We start from the raw sequence: 18109 nt of genomic DNA, 5'->3' as shown, positions 1-18109 counted from the left end.
CAGGGCCCTAAATTGAATGGCATGACCTCCTGTATCCTGGCGGAATTGACTGCAGAATTCCACACGACAGACTGAGACTTCAGGCTGCATGTTTACACATCCTTGGTTGGAGAGCTGCTGGTAAAGCAGTAAGACCTCAGTATGAGGTTTTTTTTTTTGGTGTTACACTGTATCTGAGAAGCCTTTGCAGTATTTGTAGGGTTGCCAACCCTCCTGGATTGGCTAGGAGTCTACTAGAATCTGCATCGATCTCCCAGTGACTACTAAACGCAATGCAAGAGATTGATAGTGTGAACAGGTTGAATAATATAATTAATGACATTATGTCACACTGGAAAAAATAATCTCCCAGGATAGCTTCAGTCAGAGTTGACAACTGTAGGTATTACTTGGTTAGTGCCGTTTCAATATTTGCTGTAACTGATATAGTACTATGATGTTATAGGCAGCTTTTAAAACTAGTATGCAGCCACAGAATCTCTAGAGAATACTAACAGGCCCAATAATCAGCCCATGAGAATTCTTGACACATCGTTCATACACAGAAGTCATGGCAACCAAAGAAATTGCTAACAAGAAAAAGCAGCGATTGGTTGATTTACTTCTGATGCCCCAGACTCCCCAGAACAGATGGCCTAACCCTTCTGGTAACCTGGTATACAATGATACAACGAGAAAAATAATAATTAATATTACTAATAATTTAAATGACTTAACTTGATTTTTCCAGTGTATACACAAAAGTGTAAGCATTCTTACTATACTGAAAATTTAGCATCCATTAATTTTGCTGTTATGATCATTTAAGATGAAAAGACTGACATGGCTGATTTTATAACGCTTTTGTAACATTTTATAATTTTTAATTATTTTAATGCAAATTAATCAATGACTTTACTTGTAAGTTAAACAGAAAATTCATTTGTACTCAAGCAGTAACTGCTGTAAGCTAGGAGGTGACATATTGTATATTTCATACCATACAAAATAACTGAATCCTTGCTTTAAGTATTGAAATCAACTTTTGCAATCAGTATCTCCATGATTTCTACATAAATGTGGAAACTGGATAACACTTAACATAAGCAAGTGTGGAATACAGAGCTGTACTTCCCTTAAGGGGTTCTACAACAAAATTCTAACTCTTCAATTCAAAGTCTGGTTTTGAACTGATCCTGTAGAGGACTTCTTAATGCTCCTAACTGCTTTATGAGCCCAGAACTTCTAAATGGTTTCTATTGCTGCCCGTCCTCAATTCCAAGCTGAGACAATTCCCATTACACGTGCCTCTCATAAAATGCTATCCAAGTAATTTGGACAAGGTTAACAACCATATTCTGGACACTTCAGACAGGGAGTGATTTTCATTGTTCACTAGCGTGATGTCACTACCCAAGACTAAAATACCTGGACTAATGTGAACTAAAACACATGAATTTTAGGATTCCAAGCAAAATATTCAATAAACAAAAAAAGGCAATAATTTAACAACTGTCTCTGAAAAGCTGCTTTAGCGCTTCGTACATTACAAATTGGAAACAAATTCAACTGTAACGTAACACATACCAGAATCACTGCGACAGAACTAAGTAGGATACTAGTCAGTTTTGAAATCAAAAGTATTATAAATAAAATTAAAAGGAAGTGACAACATTAACAGCATTAACACAGGCAGTCTGTCAATAATAAACATCTCACATGTTTATTATTCATATTATTACTGAAAGTTTAGCAATGCCACTATTACTGGAAGGAAGCACGTTATAGTTATCAATCTTAAAAAAACACCATCCCAAATGATCCCATCAGCAGGTGGACAGTCTGCTGATTTAAAGTAAGTGTGCAACGCACCTAGTATATGCTTCGGATTCAGATTTGGCCAATTTGGGGGACAGTGATTCGATTTGACAATTTAAATCGCTATCCCAAATCGATTTGGCTGAATCTGATTCGGAGATTCGGCTGCCACCAAATCAGCCAAATCTCTGAATCAAACAGGCTCCATCCCCCGCCCGCTCTCCCAGATCCCCCATGGCTGCTCTGCCCGGACCCAGCATCAGCATTTTTTTGTTTTTTTAAGGCCCCACACGCACCAGCTGCTGCCACGGAGGGGGAGGCGATCCCCGCTGCCCCACACTGTGGAGTGGACTCTACCACAAGCCCCCAGAAACCCCAACAGCCACTGCAGCAGCCGGTGAGTGTGGGGCTTTTTCTTTTTTTTTTTTTTTTTAAAGAACCAGGAGCTGAGGCAGCCATGGGGGAGGCTGGGAGAGCAGGCAGGGGATGGGGGCTCATGGCAGAGCCCCTCACGTAGCATGGTACAGTGGGGATTCCCTGCCCCCCTGGCAGGAGCCAGTGAGTGCGGGGCTTTTTTCTTTTTTTAAAGAGATGGGACACTGGGGCTGGGCAGGGCAACCATTGATGGGGCTGGGAGAGTGGGTGGGGGTCAGGAGGTGCTCAGGAGGGCTGGAGGAGCAGGAAGGAGATGGGCCCTGGCAGGAGCCCACCCCCCATGGTCACTTCTTCCCTCCTCCAGTTCCCCCCACCACACATACACTTACCAGCACGGAGTCTGGGTCAAGCTCCCTGCAGCAGCGAGTGGGGACTGCCCAAATCTCCAAATCGATTCAGAGAGCTTCAAACAAATTCGGATCTTTTTACTGGTCTCCTGATCTGATTTGAATTCAGAGATTTGGCCGCCAAATCAGGCCGAATCTCCTCCAAATCAAATCAGCACTAGAAGCTTCACGCAGCCCTTGTGGACTGCTACAGGATATGACCACAATAGTATAAAAATAAAGACCCTGACAAATATAAAGAAACATTTTTCAAGACCTTGAAAGTATGTATTAAAAATTAAACACTTTAATTAGATTATGGGCATTTATACACATGCTCTGGGATTGGGTTGGGGGGGAGGGTGCTTTAGGGTGACTCCAAGAGCAGCTCTAATTAAAGCACCTGGAGCATCACATGTATCAGCATCTCTATGCTGAAAAATGGCAGCGGGAGAACTTTAACTAAAACTCATCAAATGAGCTTTAGTTAAAGCACCTCTGCTGCCATTTTTCAGCATGTGGACACTGATACATGTGATGCTAGAGTCCTCTGGAGCGTGGTAATTACTATGCTTCAGAAGACTTGATTAATCAAGATTAATTGAGTCTGTTCCAACATGCTGTAATTACAGCACATCAGAGCCACCTCCCTGTACATGTATAGGTGCCCTATATTTGCAAACTTAATGATCCACAATGAACTATTTTTAATGAAAGTAAGTTTTTATCAATGTAAAAAAAAAAAAAAAAAAAAAAAAGGTTATTGATAATTATACATATTGCACAATCAGCACACAATTTTTAAACAGCAAAAATCTTATGCACTCAGTGAGGCAAGCCTAAGACAGGTACTAAATGTTGTTTGCCATTTTAGTCAAATTTTCAATTACTGTCTTGTTCAGCCACCTGCACTACAAAATGAAAGTCCACACTTGTGCAGGGTCCCCTAGCAATTAACTCAAGCCATGGACTAGCATTATATTTGTGCCAGGAGAAGTGTCTTTTCAGCACAAAAAGGAAGTATGCAGCCATTCAAGAGACTTCTTTGGAAGATAACTACCGTATTTCAGGTATACAGGTGTCAACACAGTGTATAGGTCGACTCCAGCCCTCCAATCTAAAAAGTAAGTGGTTTTTCTTTTGTTTTTTTTAAATTTTTTATAGGCATGGTGTATAAATCAGGGCTGGGCTTGGTGCTTGGCTGGCACAGCCCCATCCCTTGTGCTGCTCACAGAAGATGGGGCCGCATCAAGCAAGTGTCGAGTCTGTCCCCATCCTCGTCCCCTGCAAGCAGCACTGCACCACCTAAGTGCCAAGCCTGGCCCTGTCTGCTGTGAGCGGTGTTGCTGAGTCCGGCACTACTCGCAGGGGATGAGGCCAGGCTCGGTGCTTGGGTGGTGTGGCTCCTTCCCCTGTGAGTGGCACTGGTGTGGCCCAGGCAGTGCCACTCGCAGGGAATGAAACTGCATCAGCCGAGCCAAGCCTAGCCCTGTGACCGATTTTTTAATGCAGCACAATGTATAAGTCAAGTTGGATGTTTAAGCCCCCAAAACTGGGCTTTAAAACCCAACGTACACACTGTGAAATACAGTAGTTTTCCCCACAAGAAAGATCAATTCATACAAAGAAGATCTCTGTGCTCCTGCATTAACTCAAGTGGCTGTATGTGGATCTCATGTGTTCAAGACACCCAAATGTCCCATTGTCCTCTACTCTCCAGCCCTCCTGCCCTCAAATGGAGAGGAAGAGCACTGGCTCCCTGATAGCCTGCTCAGGGCCTGTGGAGCTGTGGGGACCTGCCTTGGAAAATTCCCTCCCCACCTTCTGCCAACAGGCTGACTGGCAAGGGTGGGGCATACTCTAGGAGCGCTCCTGTTGCATGAACAGGCACAGCCCTCAAAGTGCTTGTATCTAAAAACGGAGGAATTATTTTGCAACAAGACAGCCTGCCTTCTAAACAGCATATAAAGTATATCCAGTATCTGAACTGTATGGCAAAACAAACTGCATAATGTACTTTCTAAAGAGTCATGTAAACACAGCTAAATCCATACCTTAAATATGGACACACACCAAATAATCTGATATCTAGTGATGCAGGGGAGTGGGCAGAATGAAAATACAATTCTAAAACAATATAGACAGAATTTCAAACACAAAAGGATCCAACTTCTCAGACATCAATGCAGGCTAGAATTCTTGGACAGAATACTTTGCACACTAGGCAGCAAGAAAGAGGCAACCTACATCAGCACAAAGCTACAAAAACAAAAGGGAATTATTCCACAAGGAGACATTTTACTTCTAGTTTTCCTTTTCATGTTAAAGTTTCTGAAGCTCTTACTGCTTTCATAGATTTTTTTTTTTACATTCATTGTTGCACATACATTTGTATATTTTTTGGACAAACAGCCAGAGACCGTATTCTAAATGTGTAGCTCCAACACCCAACAAAATTAATGGGAGTCATTCCCATTCACTGGGAGGTGGATCAGGGCCTCAAGTAAGCACATAATAATAAGCAAAAATTCTTGGCCATTGCTTAACCCTCCCCCAAAACCCTACAACTACTGATGTAGACTGGGTCAGAGTTAGCAAGTTAGCAGATTCATAACCCTGAACCTATCTGAAAGAGAATAAATACAATTCTATACAGCAGGGATCATCGACTAGGGTACCACTAGCATGTTAGATGTTAAAAAAAATATATGCGATCCACAGGACCCAGAGATTTCAAATAAGAATCCATAGTGTTAAAAATTTTCTGACCTGCCAAGGTCTGAGTTCTTTGTAACAGAAGAATTGCTCAATTGTTTTTCTAAGGTCACGAAATTAGTGAAAGCTAAGAACTGACATTTTCCAAGAGGTGTCTTCGGTCTAACAAGGTTGAGAACCACTGCTGTATAGTTATCAGATTCCTATAAAAAAATAAAAAGGTAGGCATAGCACAAATCTGAAATGAAAATGTATTTGCATTTAACATATTATATTTGGTCTAGAAGAGAACAGATAGGACCTTGAAATGGAGTAGCACACAAAGATATAAATGAATGTGAAAGGAAAATATGTTGTGCCTAATAGACTGGAAAAATTATTCAAGGATCATTAATGTTTACACTGATTCTTTTTTGTAATGCTGCCAAGGTCAGTGAGACCTTGGGTTATCTGCTGTCTAAATGCCAGCTGCATAAATAAAACACCCCTGGGCAGTTCATGCTTTTAGCTATACTTCCGCCAAATGCATTCTAGTTCTCTTTTAATTGCATCTTTTGGACACACAGAGGATTTTCACCACTATTGCCTTCTTCCTTTATGATTTATAGTTCACAGGCCTAATCCAAAGCTTGCTGAAATTAGTGAAAGAATTCCATCTCAATAGGTTTTGATCAATCTCCATATTTTCAAACCCAAATATTCCAGGTAAAAAGTCTACTATTTTTGTGCAAATAATAGGAAACTGTCTCAGTTTTCCAGTGAACTAAAAAGAAAATGTGACCCCTAAAGACTTGAGCCAAACCTGAAAGAAGACTTTAAAATGAAAACACACAGAAGAGATTTAAAAAAAAAAAAATTGTTTAAGGTTTCTTTTTTAAAGACACTTTTTATTGAATATTTTTAAAGTAAATTTATATTTATTGTTATGCATTTGATATATAACAATATCTATCAGATTATTTTTCTTTTAAAGTAATTTTGACTGCTATGCTGAGGGAATTGGCTGAAGTCATTGCAGGACTGTTGGTGAAGACATTTGAAGACTTATGGTCATTGGCAATGCATAGAGGGTGCATGTTTACCTCCTCAGATTGGTAGTGCATCCCCTGAGATTGGCAGCACTGACAGTGACCACCAGCACCTGCGGGTGGTCGCTGCTCATCAATCTTGCCCCGCCACTTCTGACACCGCTGGCAGCGTCTGGCACCGCTGATCACCGGTTGCCACCCCCTCACCACCGACACCGCTGTGGCCGCCTGCAGGAGCTCCCTGCACACCTGCGGACACTTGTTGTGCCCCCCAGCCTCAGGAGGCATGCGATGTTGATGCTTATAGTGCTCAGGACAGGTCCTGGAAGACCGGAAAAGGGCCAATATGGTGCCAATCTTTAAGAAGGGGAGGAGGGAGGATCTGGGAAACTATAGGCCAGTCAGTTTGATCTCAATACCAGGTAAAATTTTGGAAAAAATTATGAAGAAGTCCATTTGTAAGAGACTGCAAGAAAGCATGATGCTGAAGGACAGTCAACATGGTTTTGTTGCTGGCAAGTCATATCTGACCAACCTCGTCTCCTTCTATGATCAAGTAACAAACTGCTTAGCTGTGGGAGATGTGGTTGATGTCATAGACTTGGATTTTAAAAAGGCTTTTGATAGGGTCTCCCATGGTGCTCTTATAAAAAAAAAAAGGGGGGGTGGGGATTGTGGGCTGGCAGAGTCCATCATCAGGTGGACTGGGAACTGGCTAAGGGGTCGAACCCAGAGAGTGTTAGTGGACAGGTCTGTATCGTCTTCGCAGGAGGTGACCAGTGGTGTCCCACAGGGTTCAGTTCTTGGCCCCATGCTGTTCAACATATTTATTGATGACTTAGATAAGGATGTGGAAAGCATGCTGGCCAAGTTTGCAGATGATACTAAGTTATGGGGAAAAGCGGTCGCGCTAGGGGCTAGGATACGGATCCAAGAGGACCTGGACAAGCTGGAAAGGTGGGTAGAGTAAAACCAGATGCAGTTCAATAAGGATAAATGCAGAGTGCTTCATCTGGGGAGAAGTAACCAGTGACATGAATATAGGTTAGGAGGAGATGCCCTGGCCAGCAAGATGGCTGAAAGGGACCTCGAGGTTAAAGTTGACCACAAGATGAACATGAGTCGCTACTGCAACACTACAGTCAATAGAGCTAATAGCATACTGGGATGTATTAGCCAATGCGTTGCAACTAGGACTAAGGAAGTGATACTTCCTCTCTACTCAGCATTGGTTAGGAGTACTGTGTCCAGTTCAGGGCACTGCACTTCAAAAAAGATGTGGAGAATCTTGAAAGGGTCCAGGGAAGAGCCACAAGTGATTAAGGGCCTGGAGGACAAACCTTATGAGGAAAGACTAAAGGGATCTAGGACTGTTTCGCCCGGGGAAGAAAAGACTGAGGGGGGACCTGGTGGCTGTATAAGTATGTAAGGGGTGAATATAAGGAGCTAGGAGAAAAACTGTTCACTACGGTGCTCAGGGGAAGACAAGGAGCAATGGCCATAAACTGTTAGAGGATGGTTTCAGGTTGGATGCAAGGAAGAACTTCTTTATGGTAAGGGTGACCAGAACCTGGAACTGACTTTCTGAGGAGGTGGTACAATCCCCAACCTTGGAAGACTTCAAGAGGAGACTGGGAAGACACCTTGCTGGGATCATATAATAATTAATATTCACACACCCATTCTCATTAGATATAAAAATGGATAGGAAATATTCAGCCCTCAGAAAAAAAGGATCTAAAACCACACCACAAATCATACTGACCAATAATGAACTAAGTCCTATTTAAATGCAGAGTAATTTTACGACACCACTCATTGCAGTCATACAAGTGTCTCACAACTGTCTTCTCAATGAGCATATCAGCATGCACCAAAATATGACGGATAAAAAAATTAAAGAGATTTTTGGGAGAAACCTAAAGTGCCCAAATTTAGTCTTGCCTTTTCTACAGTTCAGATGACTGACTCCTAGATGCCAAGAAAAATATTCCATTTTTTTGTAATGGATTTTCTATTGTAGAAAATATTGAATGAATATTGTAAATATTGTATTGAATGATTTTCAAACATTTGCGGCAAGCGTATAAATAAATACTTTGTTTGGTATAGGAAGAACTCAGGGGAATCACCGAGTTGTTCTACAAACTCCCTTTTCCTTGGTCTGTCCTTCAAATCACTTTGGAACTAGAAATTTAGAAAATTAATATTAATCTGCCTTGGGCTGCCTGTCATGCGGCCCTTGATGTCTTGCCAAAACTCAGTAAAATAAATGCCCTCTGCCCAAAATAATTGCCCGCCCCTGATCAAGGTAAACACTGACCCAGGAGCCTTGTCCAGCCAGGTCTCAGTGACACATGCAAGATCACTGGACACATCCTGAATAAGATTGAATATGACTGCTATTTTATTAACTACCATTCTTCTAGTTTTAAACAGCAACAGTGATAGATTGGCCTACCCCCTGCAAAACACGCATTATATAGTTTAGAAGAACTAAGCTGAGAAAAACAAGAAACACTTTTCTCTCCACCTTTGGCCCCACCAGAAAGCACTGCCAAAGGGTGCTCCTGGGTAGCACCAGTCTAGCAGTGCCTGCCCCAGGTGCCCACCCCAGGGCAGTGCACAACCTGTAAGAGACCTGCCAATAGGCTGGATCCTACCTCTCTGTAGCTTGAGTGGCCATGTGGAGCCTGACTTTATCCAGGCCTGCCTGTGCTCTGACTTTGGATTCCAGAGCTTCCAGTTGTGGGGAGAGCATGGAGGGAGGGTGGTAACGCCCCTGCCAGGCAGAGTCCTGCTGCAGTCCATGTGGAGGGCCACAGTAACAGGGATGATCCGCCCACTCAGGGCAAGAGTACTCCACCCTGTGAACAGACTGGGGCCTACCTTCCTGTGGCTAGGGTGGCCATGAGGGACTTAGTATATCTTCATAGATACAGGAAACATGTAGCCCCTGCACTTTCCCTAAAACAGACACTCCCTGACCCTTATACAGACCATGCATAAAACCTCCTAAACCTGCACTCCTCTTTCTACTGTGCATATGAGTACAGATTTGCCAGAATCTGATTATGTGATTTAGAGGAAATAACACTTTTTATTTGGAATAATTCTATTTGGAATTATTAAAAATTCAAACAATTAAGTGTGGTCTTCAAAATCCTAACAGGTTTACATTACAAGGCTAATCAACAGATGCACATTCTAACCCTTAGATTTTGAGAACAAACTTGCTAATTTAAACTACTTTTTAAAAACTCTTTTGAATAACCAGGTTCATCCAATATCTGAAGTCAGTAAAAGATCTATTTTGGAAAAAAGTGCAGGCTCACGCAAGATTAGGTCCGATGTGACTGCATAGACATGAAAACATTCCCTAAATCATTGCTTATATTTTAATCAATACTGAATTTAAAACTATTAAATCCAACTGAATAAAAACATTCCAAGTTGGTAAAGATTTTAGCAATACTATTTTATAAATACAACATTGTGAATTTTCACTAAACAAAGACAATTTTTTTTAAAGACAATTAAGATAGATGTATTTCCTGGTTAAAAAGATTTAAATTTGCAATATTAACCTCATTAATGACCTAAAACATTTCTAAGAACTTCACTGAGCTGCCATAATTTCTGTCAGCATATGTAGTACTGAATGACTAGTAAAATACCTGAATTGAAACTATTCCAGTCTAGCAGTTTGTATGATCTTGTGTTACCCATAATTCCGACAAAGGCTGAGTTCAAAACAGCAAATTAGTAGATCAGTATAGGAGCAGAATAGTGAAAAAAAAAACCCACTAGCAACAAGAACACAATTGACAACACCACTCCACAGGAACTGGAAAGACACAGACAGCAGAGTTAATAAGAGGTTGAAATAGAAAGGGAAGAAAGTAAGGAGGCATGCTGTAGCAATCTAGGACTAAGCGTGATCAAGTGAAAAGTATATAGCAATTACCAGATTTTTGTTTTAAAGTTAAACAACCCCTTTAAATGCCTTTTCCCTTTGAACATTTATTTATTTGCCAGTTTATGCGTTTCCTTTGATAGTACTGCATATTACAGAAATATTTGACTTAACTGCTTATTAAAATGCTAGTTATGATTAAGGTTTGGGGATTCATAAATGTTGAATTACTTTCTTTTCTTTTTTAAAGATTAATTCATTTTTGCAATATACTGAATTTGAGGCATCATGCATCTTACATTCACTTGTCAGGAGCAATCTAAAAATTCTACAAAATATGGTCTAAGAGCCTGAAAGCCATTTCAGTGTGCAAAATACAGACACTTTTTAATAAGCATATGAATGTACATTCTCCCTTTATGTTTTGCTTTCATAATCTCTTATCAAAAGTTAGTAAAACGGTAAAAAGGGCACAATACAAGAAATTATGCCAAAAAAATCATACTGTAAAAAAAATCAAGGGTTTATGAGTAAGTCACATTTGTGGAAAATACTTAAATAACAAGTGAAGAAAAAAAAAGTAAAAAAAGAGTACATTTGTCTGAAAGTTTTTAGATTTTTTCCCCTCTCTTTCTACTATATGAACAGGAGCAAACAAAAACCACAGAAATTAACAAGCATATTTTCTAAAATGTACCTGACCTGACATTTTAGGGTGCAGAAAGACATAACGCTTAGATTGTTTTAAAAGTGTTTTAACGTAGGGGTGCACCAATAGAGATTTTGGGGGCTGATACTGATAGCCAATTTTTAAGGTGGCATATTGGCAATACCAATCTGATTTCCAGTACGCAGTCCAGCAGCTTGAAGAGCTGTGTCAAGCTGGTAAGTCTGTGGTGGAAGGGGAGGGGGAAGAAAGGTGTGGGGTTACAGATCAAGGCACTTGTGGTGACGGAAGAGTAGGGCTGGGGCTGAGGCATGTGCTGCCCAGCCGGGACAGGGCAGGCAGTGGGATGGAGCTGTGGCTCTTCCAGAGGGCACAGGAAGGGAGGGGGCCAGCTCTTGCCACTGCATGCACTGCAAGAGGGCGGGGGGGGGGGGGGGGGGGGGGCACATGTCCCCAGATTGGTGCAGGGCAGGGCAGGCTGCAACTACAGGCTGGGGGCGGTGCTAGGCTCTTCCCTGCAGGGGCTGGGTCAGGCTGTGCTTGGGGAAGAGGGAGGTAGTGGTGCTGTGAGGGGGACTACAGGGCAAGGGGGCTGCAGCCACCCCAAAATTTGCAGTAGCCCCCCCATAACTCCCCCTCCCAGCACCGCCGCCGCCCACCCAGAGCGCAGCCCAGCCCAGCCCCTGCCGGGAAGAGCCTGGTGCCATCCCCAGCCCCAGCCTGCAACTGTAGCTGCAGCCAGCGCTGCCCTACCTCTCACAGATCATGGGGCACACCCCCCACTCCCCATGCCCTCCCAGGGTGAGTGCAGCAGTGGGAGCCGCCCACCCCTCCCCGCTCCCCTTGGACAAGCCACAGCTCCATCCCATGCTTTGCCCCATCTGGGCAGCGCCTGCCTCAGCTCCACGCCTCCCTCATCGCAGGGGACTTGATCTGCACCCCCACCCCGTTCCACCACAACAAACTTACTAGCTGGATGCTGCTCTCCAAGCTGCCAGGCTGTGCTCCTCACTGCCTACGTGCTGTGCTGCAGCTGCATGCATGCACAGGCATTTATCAGCCAAATTATTGGCCACATCAAGCTAATTTCTGATACAGTCAATTTTCTTTATATTGGTGCCAACTGGATATCGGACCAATCTATCAGTGGCACCTCTAGTTTAAAGTGCAATTGCCCATATATGTAAGCCAATTTAGAACTGCTTAAACTTCCTGGAACTTTTGAAAAGTATTGTTAGATAATCAAGTATTATTCTGAATCGATGTCATGGTCAGACACTAAGCTTTCCATAACTAGCGTCTGGTCTGCATCCCACATTGCACCACTTCTCACTCCTGCCTCCTCCTCCTCCAGCTCCCCAAAACAAAAACTGTCTACTTTGGTACACAGCCTGAACCCTACTGCCACAACCTATAATAGCTGCACTTGACTCAGTCCTTACAATCCAGGCTAATCAGGGTTGAGAGAATGGCCAGGTAGATAGAAGGAGTACCCCTGCTTCTGGGTTCATGGTGTGTTGGGTGCTCAAGGGGGCTCCCCAGTATCTCCACAACTTTTAAAAAACACTTTCCCCAAACTGTTTATCAGTTTCATTCCACTGGTGGCAACGAACCAAACTTCAGGGAATCACAAACTGATGTGGACTGGAAGGCTTGGGGGGGAGGGAGGAGGGGAGGCTGGCAGGATTAACGAGATGAGGCACCCCTGCTTATGCATTCCAGGGGGTCTCTGAAGCTTTTTAAAGGACTTTTCCCCAAGCCACTGGTCAATTTCAGTCCATGCCTCACAGTTGGCATGAAAACTTACAGGCAGCCCCCCAGACACCCAGCACCACAGGAAGGCAGAAGCAGGTATCCAGGCAGCCCTCCCAACTACTAAACACCAAATGGCCACTCTTTCAACCCCAAATCAACTTCTGATGCACTGAACCTTGCCACATTGCCAGGAAATGAAGTATATTTATGACTGGCTTGGGGGAAAGTGCTTTTTAAAACCCATAAAAGCCCTGCCAGTTCCAGAGCAACCAGCTCCCGGAATTACAAAGCAAGTGTACTACCTGTACCCACCTAACTATTCCCTCCCTTTGGCCCGCACACACAAGTGGGCACCTCCAATCCAGGCACCATTGCACAGATGTTGTAATGTGTAGGAATTGTCTTTAGTGAACTCAGTGCTAGTGAGAAGGGGGATCAGAAAACTGCAATTGCAGATCTTCTTCTCCTGCTTGGAGAATACTGGGGCACTTGCCACTAGGAGGCATACTGAGTTGGGTGCTCGCTATGAGGCATACTGGGCTCAGTGCTACCCCCTGGTAGCAGCTTGAAAGCACTACATTCCTAAAAGTTGACTGTTCTACTTGGAACTCTTGGCAGTGTATGTGCCGCCACTAAAATCCAGACAATTGTGAACTGGTTCCCAATGAGTGACATTCTCAGAATGGTTCAAGTGTTATGCCTGGCTGCACCCTTACTGTCACATTTAACTGCATCTTTAACCAATTTAATGAAGAAATTGTTTAATTCAGTTTGCAGAAAGAGAGGTAACAAGATAAAATGCAAAGGACAAAACAGACTACTGCTTAAAAAGATATATTTAAACAAACTGTGTATCCTGCTGCTCCTGGCTAGTGTATGCAAAAGCCACAATAGATGTAATTTCTCTTTAATCTGCCGCTGTTTCAGGAGCACTTACAAACTCAAACTTTGTAGGTAGCATTTTGGTACACACTTCAATTTGACTGAGTGGTTGTTAAGACTTTCTCAATGTATAGTCTATCACTGCTTAACTTTGATATCAGAATTAGGATATGACATCCTCCCTTCCCCACTACCCCCCAAAAAGGCATCAAGCATAAACCTTCCATTCCCAGGAAAAAGATTATTTACACAAAATTGTGTTAAGATTTGTACTTGTTATAAAAATACCATCAACTTTGTTCCAATGTATACCATGTCATTTTTAAAAGGCACAGGCTGAGCTAAATCATAATAGCTAATCTTAATCTTTAAGGGTGTAAAAGAGCTGGAAATTAAAATTTAAAATGTTAAACAGAGGGTTTTATTTCCTTTCATAACTTTAACCTCAGACTTGCACAATTTGAATATTAAACGCTGGCCAAAAATTAACCAACACACTCATAATCCAAAGGTATTAGCTGGCATTAGATTAGTGGGTTAACAGTCCTTTACTACTTTACACCCAAATCATTAAGAAGAAATTACTGAAGTGTACCATTTCTGAACAAGCAATTTTTCACACTGTTATTCTTACTTTAAAAACTACAATAATTGTACTACAAGGTTTTAAAAAAATATTTTGAAAAAAAATGTAAAGCAATGAAGATATGACATGATACACGGAAGATATATTTTGCCAACATACCAGGATTATGGATGCGATCCAGCAACTTTACAGAGCGTGCACTGACAACACCACCAACATGGACAAGGAACCCTGGTGGAAAGGACGTCAAGGTAAAAAAGGGAAATTCCTGTTGGAATTAAAAAAGGAAAAAGAAAAATCCAAAGAGTTATCATCTGTTAAGCACTGTTGATTGCCAATCAACATGCAATAGATTATGATGCTTCCTGAAAGACAGGCAAAGCAGTGACACTAAGTCAAACACTTATTTTAAGCTTACTATGCACTGTATCAATCATATGCAATCCATGTACCCAGCACTAGACAGTGCTAGCAAGTTTTCTAAGATATACAAGTGCTTTTCCCCCATAGGCTTTGTTAAATTCAATGTTTAACAAATTTCAGTTGTGAATTAATATCCTTATACAAATGCAAGTCTATGTCAGCCAATATGCTTTTTAAAAGGGTAACTAAGAAAAGGAAAGCATTATTTATTTTCTGAATTGATCATTAAACTTACTTATGGCTCTGCACTTTCTAATACTGGTAGCTACAAGTGATGGTAGTTTGATATCCAAGTTTTGAGTATACCTTATTTTTATTCCAGCAAGCATGAAAAATGTCTTGGATATAAGAGCCAAAGAAATGATCTGCTAGCACCAATAGCTCTCAATAAAAAATTATTTACCCATTTTCTAGATTAAAATTGTACGATTTTAAATATAATTATTAGAACAATATTAAAAGAAAGTCACTATGATCCTATCAATTTCTTAAATGCATTCCCCCGATCTAGCAAAAGTGGAAAAGCAACATTCTGTTTTTAACCATTTTATTCAAGAAAACAGTCCAAAATACACAAACTAAATAAAGGCCTGTCAGAGCCTTTAATGATGTATTTGCTGAAAATAAATCACTTGCATTCAAATGAAATGGGCCCCAAATGATCTAATTTTGTTTTATAGTTATGTACATTAGATTGATAATTTTATAGTCATGTACATTAAGTATAGCATACTTATGGGGGAAAAGGAGATTGGTTTACATTTGCCAATTCTAAATGCAGAGAGCAAGAAAAAATGGAAATCATGCAACAATGTTTTACATAGTTCTGAAGGCTAGTTAGGGAGGAGGGGGAAAATAGCTATAATAGTTTTATATGAGGGGGAAAAAATCAGTGAGGCAAATACTTTAAAGTACTTTAAAGTACTTGCCTCAATTTAGCATTCAGATTAATTTATAGATAACCAAGGTAAAGGTTAAAGATAAATCATCAAGATTCCTCTGGCAATATCTGACATAAAATGTCTCAGAGAAACTAAATGTGTAAAATCCCCGATTTTATAATGACGGATTTAAAGTCCACTAAAAACACTAAATGACTAGTGGACTAAAGTCCACTAAAAGTCCACTAAAAACACTAAATGTTTTTCCTTTGACATCAATGGACATCCAAAATGTCAAGATTAAGAGTCAAATCCTGGAATTACCAAGGTTACTAAAGAGGAACAAAAAAACAACAGAAATGTTATATTTCTGCTTTCTGGAGGACTGGAAAGGAGAGTGATTACACAAAGGGACTCTACAAACATGCATGCTCTTTCCACAAAAGCAGAGAGGAATTTGTGGACCAGTCAGTGTCACGGTACACAAAATGGGTGTGAAATCTGGGATCCACTTGATCACAAAACTATTTTGAAGGAAGGCAGAGAAAGGTAAAGCAAATTAGCCAGGCAGCTATAACTACAACCTGCTCAGTACTGATGCTCCATCCATGGGATCCGAGCTGAAAGAGGAAACATTCCATTCTTCCAGTGCTGATTTATGGTTCTCCCAAATTTCCTTCATGATACTTTTTGACCCTTTTTCTCCCCTGTAATTCTATTATAAAAGCCTTAAACTGCCTGTCTGTCTGTCCATAACGCTTTATTCATGCTCCAAGTGGCTGACTCAAACAGCCAGCGGCAACAGAGCAGACCGAAAGGCAGGGGAGGGGTGAGGCCAGCAGCGCTGGCCTTGCCACCCCCTGCCCTGCAGGCAGTGACAATGGAGCGGGGTTGGGGGGGGGAGGGGACCACTGGAGCCGTCCTCGCCCCTGCCACCCCCCCCCCCCAGCTTCTTGGAGGTGGTGACGGGCTGGGGGTGGCCCCCCTGCACTGCCATGGCAGACTGGTTTCTCCCAACCCTCAGACCCACTCCTCCCCCACACCTTCCACATCAGGCCCAGGCCCACTCCTCCTCTCCCCCCACCGCTGCGGCAGGGAAGGGGGGGAGCAGGCCCAGACCCCTAGCGGCAGAAGGGATGAGAATAGATGAGAAAGAGATAATAAAGAGACTGCAGAGCCAGGATGAGATGAGAAAAACAGAACAGAGCTGGGTGTCATCAACACAGGAATGGCACTTCACTCCAAATCTCTGCACAAGCTTGTCCCGCAAGTATCATATGTATGCTGAATAGAAGTGGTGACTGGATGGAGCCCTAAAAATGTCATAAGGGGACAAAAAGCTCTGACCCATCACCATGGCCTGGGTTGTCTCCCTTCTAGGAAAGGGTGGAGCCAATTATAAGCAATCCCACAAATACCCACCAGATTACCTAAATGCTTTATCAGCACCTCATGATCAACTGTATCAAAGACCACAAAAAGATCTAGCAAGATCAGCAGGGCACAATTTCCCTTGATGATTGCCAAGCAAAGATTGTTGACTAAAGCCACAAGCAAAGTTTCTGTGCTATGATCAGGATGAAAGCCAGACTGAAATAGATCCAGGGGTCTAATCTCATCCAGATGTGCCTGTAGCTATCAGGTCAAATGATCTTCTCAAAAAAGGGAGGCTGGAGATGCAGTGATAGTTGGTTAAGATTCTGTGTGTACATATAACTGGGCATAATGAAGAAAGTATGGTAGGAAGCAGTTCTAACTGTATGCCACGGAAACCATCCAATAGGCCTGTTTTTTTTTAAATAAAGCAAGAGCAGCAGGGGAATGAGAGAAGTAATCTGAATTAAGGAGAATGAAAACCACAGCATTTATCTAAGGTGTAGTCAGTGGGGATGCATAAAACTTAGCAGAGGACAGTATTAGCCCCTCTATAAAAATACAGGCTAGATTCTTCATAGTTAAAATTAGCCAAAGATTGCCTATTGACATGAACAAAGTATATATTTGTAGATGAAAATATATATAAAATGAACTGTTACTATGAATGCAATTTGTTGTTCATTAAAATATATTAGAATAAAAGTTTATATTAATGTTTACATACAAATGATGATGATAGTTTCACGTATATTTTCACAAAATTTCTAGCAACGTTGTCCTCCCACCAAAAAAAACCCAAACCTTTCCTTAGGTTTGGAATCAAAAAAACTTTTATAACATACCTAAGTGTCCTAATAAGTTACTTGCATAAAATGGCAAGGGTGCTACATACATACCCAATTTAAGGTGCCATAAAATTGTTAACCAGCCATAAAAATGTTCCACACAAAATGTACGAAATTTGCATGGCTGGTTTGTATGGTGCCATAAAGTGACCATGTGACATGTCTGGGGTTGCCCCAGGGCTGGTGTTGACTATCAGCTGACAGGCTGACAGGGATGGGACCAGGTGACACTGAGCTGTAGGCACCCAGCTTCCAACTTCCTGGTGCAAGGGGAACCTGGGCTCCCCCTGCACTAAAAGCTAGAAGGGATGCGATTGGGACCTGATCTCTGATCCCAGAATCGCACCTTCTGCCATGCATGTGTGGCAGGGAAGGAGATAAAACTGTTAGGACTGGGGAACAGATCCAATGGCACTTTTAAAATGAACATGTTCCAGGACCTAATACTAACATATCACACCAACCAACTTTTCCTA

The 18109-nt window shown here is 42.0% G+C and overlaps 1 protein-coding gene across 14 annotated transcripts in view; it reads right to left on the bottom strand.

Moving 5' to 3' along the window:
• Positions 1-18109, bottom strand: part of C2CD5 (C2 calcium dependent domain containing 5) — a 120271-nt gene that overhangs the window by 67077 nt on the left and 35085 nt on the right. For all 14 annotated transcript variants that reach the window (XM_019489482.2, XM_059726584.1, XM_059726587.1 and 11 more), the window contains one exon: positions 14267-14375. In XM_019489482.2, coding sequence (XP_019345027.1) covers positions 14267-14375 — 109 coding nt within the window. The remainder of the gene's footprint in view (positions 1-14266; positions 14376-18109) is intronic.

The sequence above is a fragment of the Alligator mississippiensis genome, chromosome 4 (assembly GCF_030867095.1).
Source record: "Alligator mississippiensis isolate rAllMis1 chromosome 4, rAllMis1, whole genome shotgun sequence".
NCBI lineage: Eukaryota > Metazoa > Chordata > Crocodylia > Alligatoridae > Alligator > Alligator mississippiensis.
Note: the sequence above shows the minus strand (reverse complement) of the source record. Positions and strands in the feature narration are given on the sequence as shown.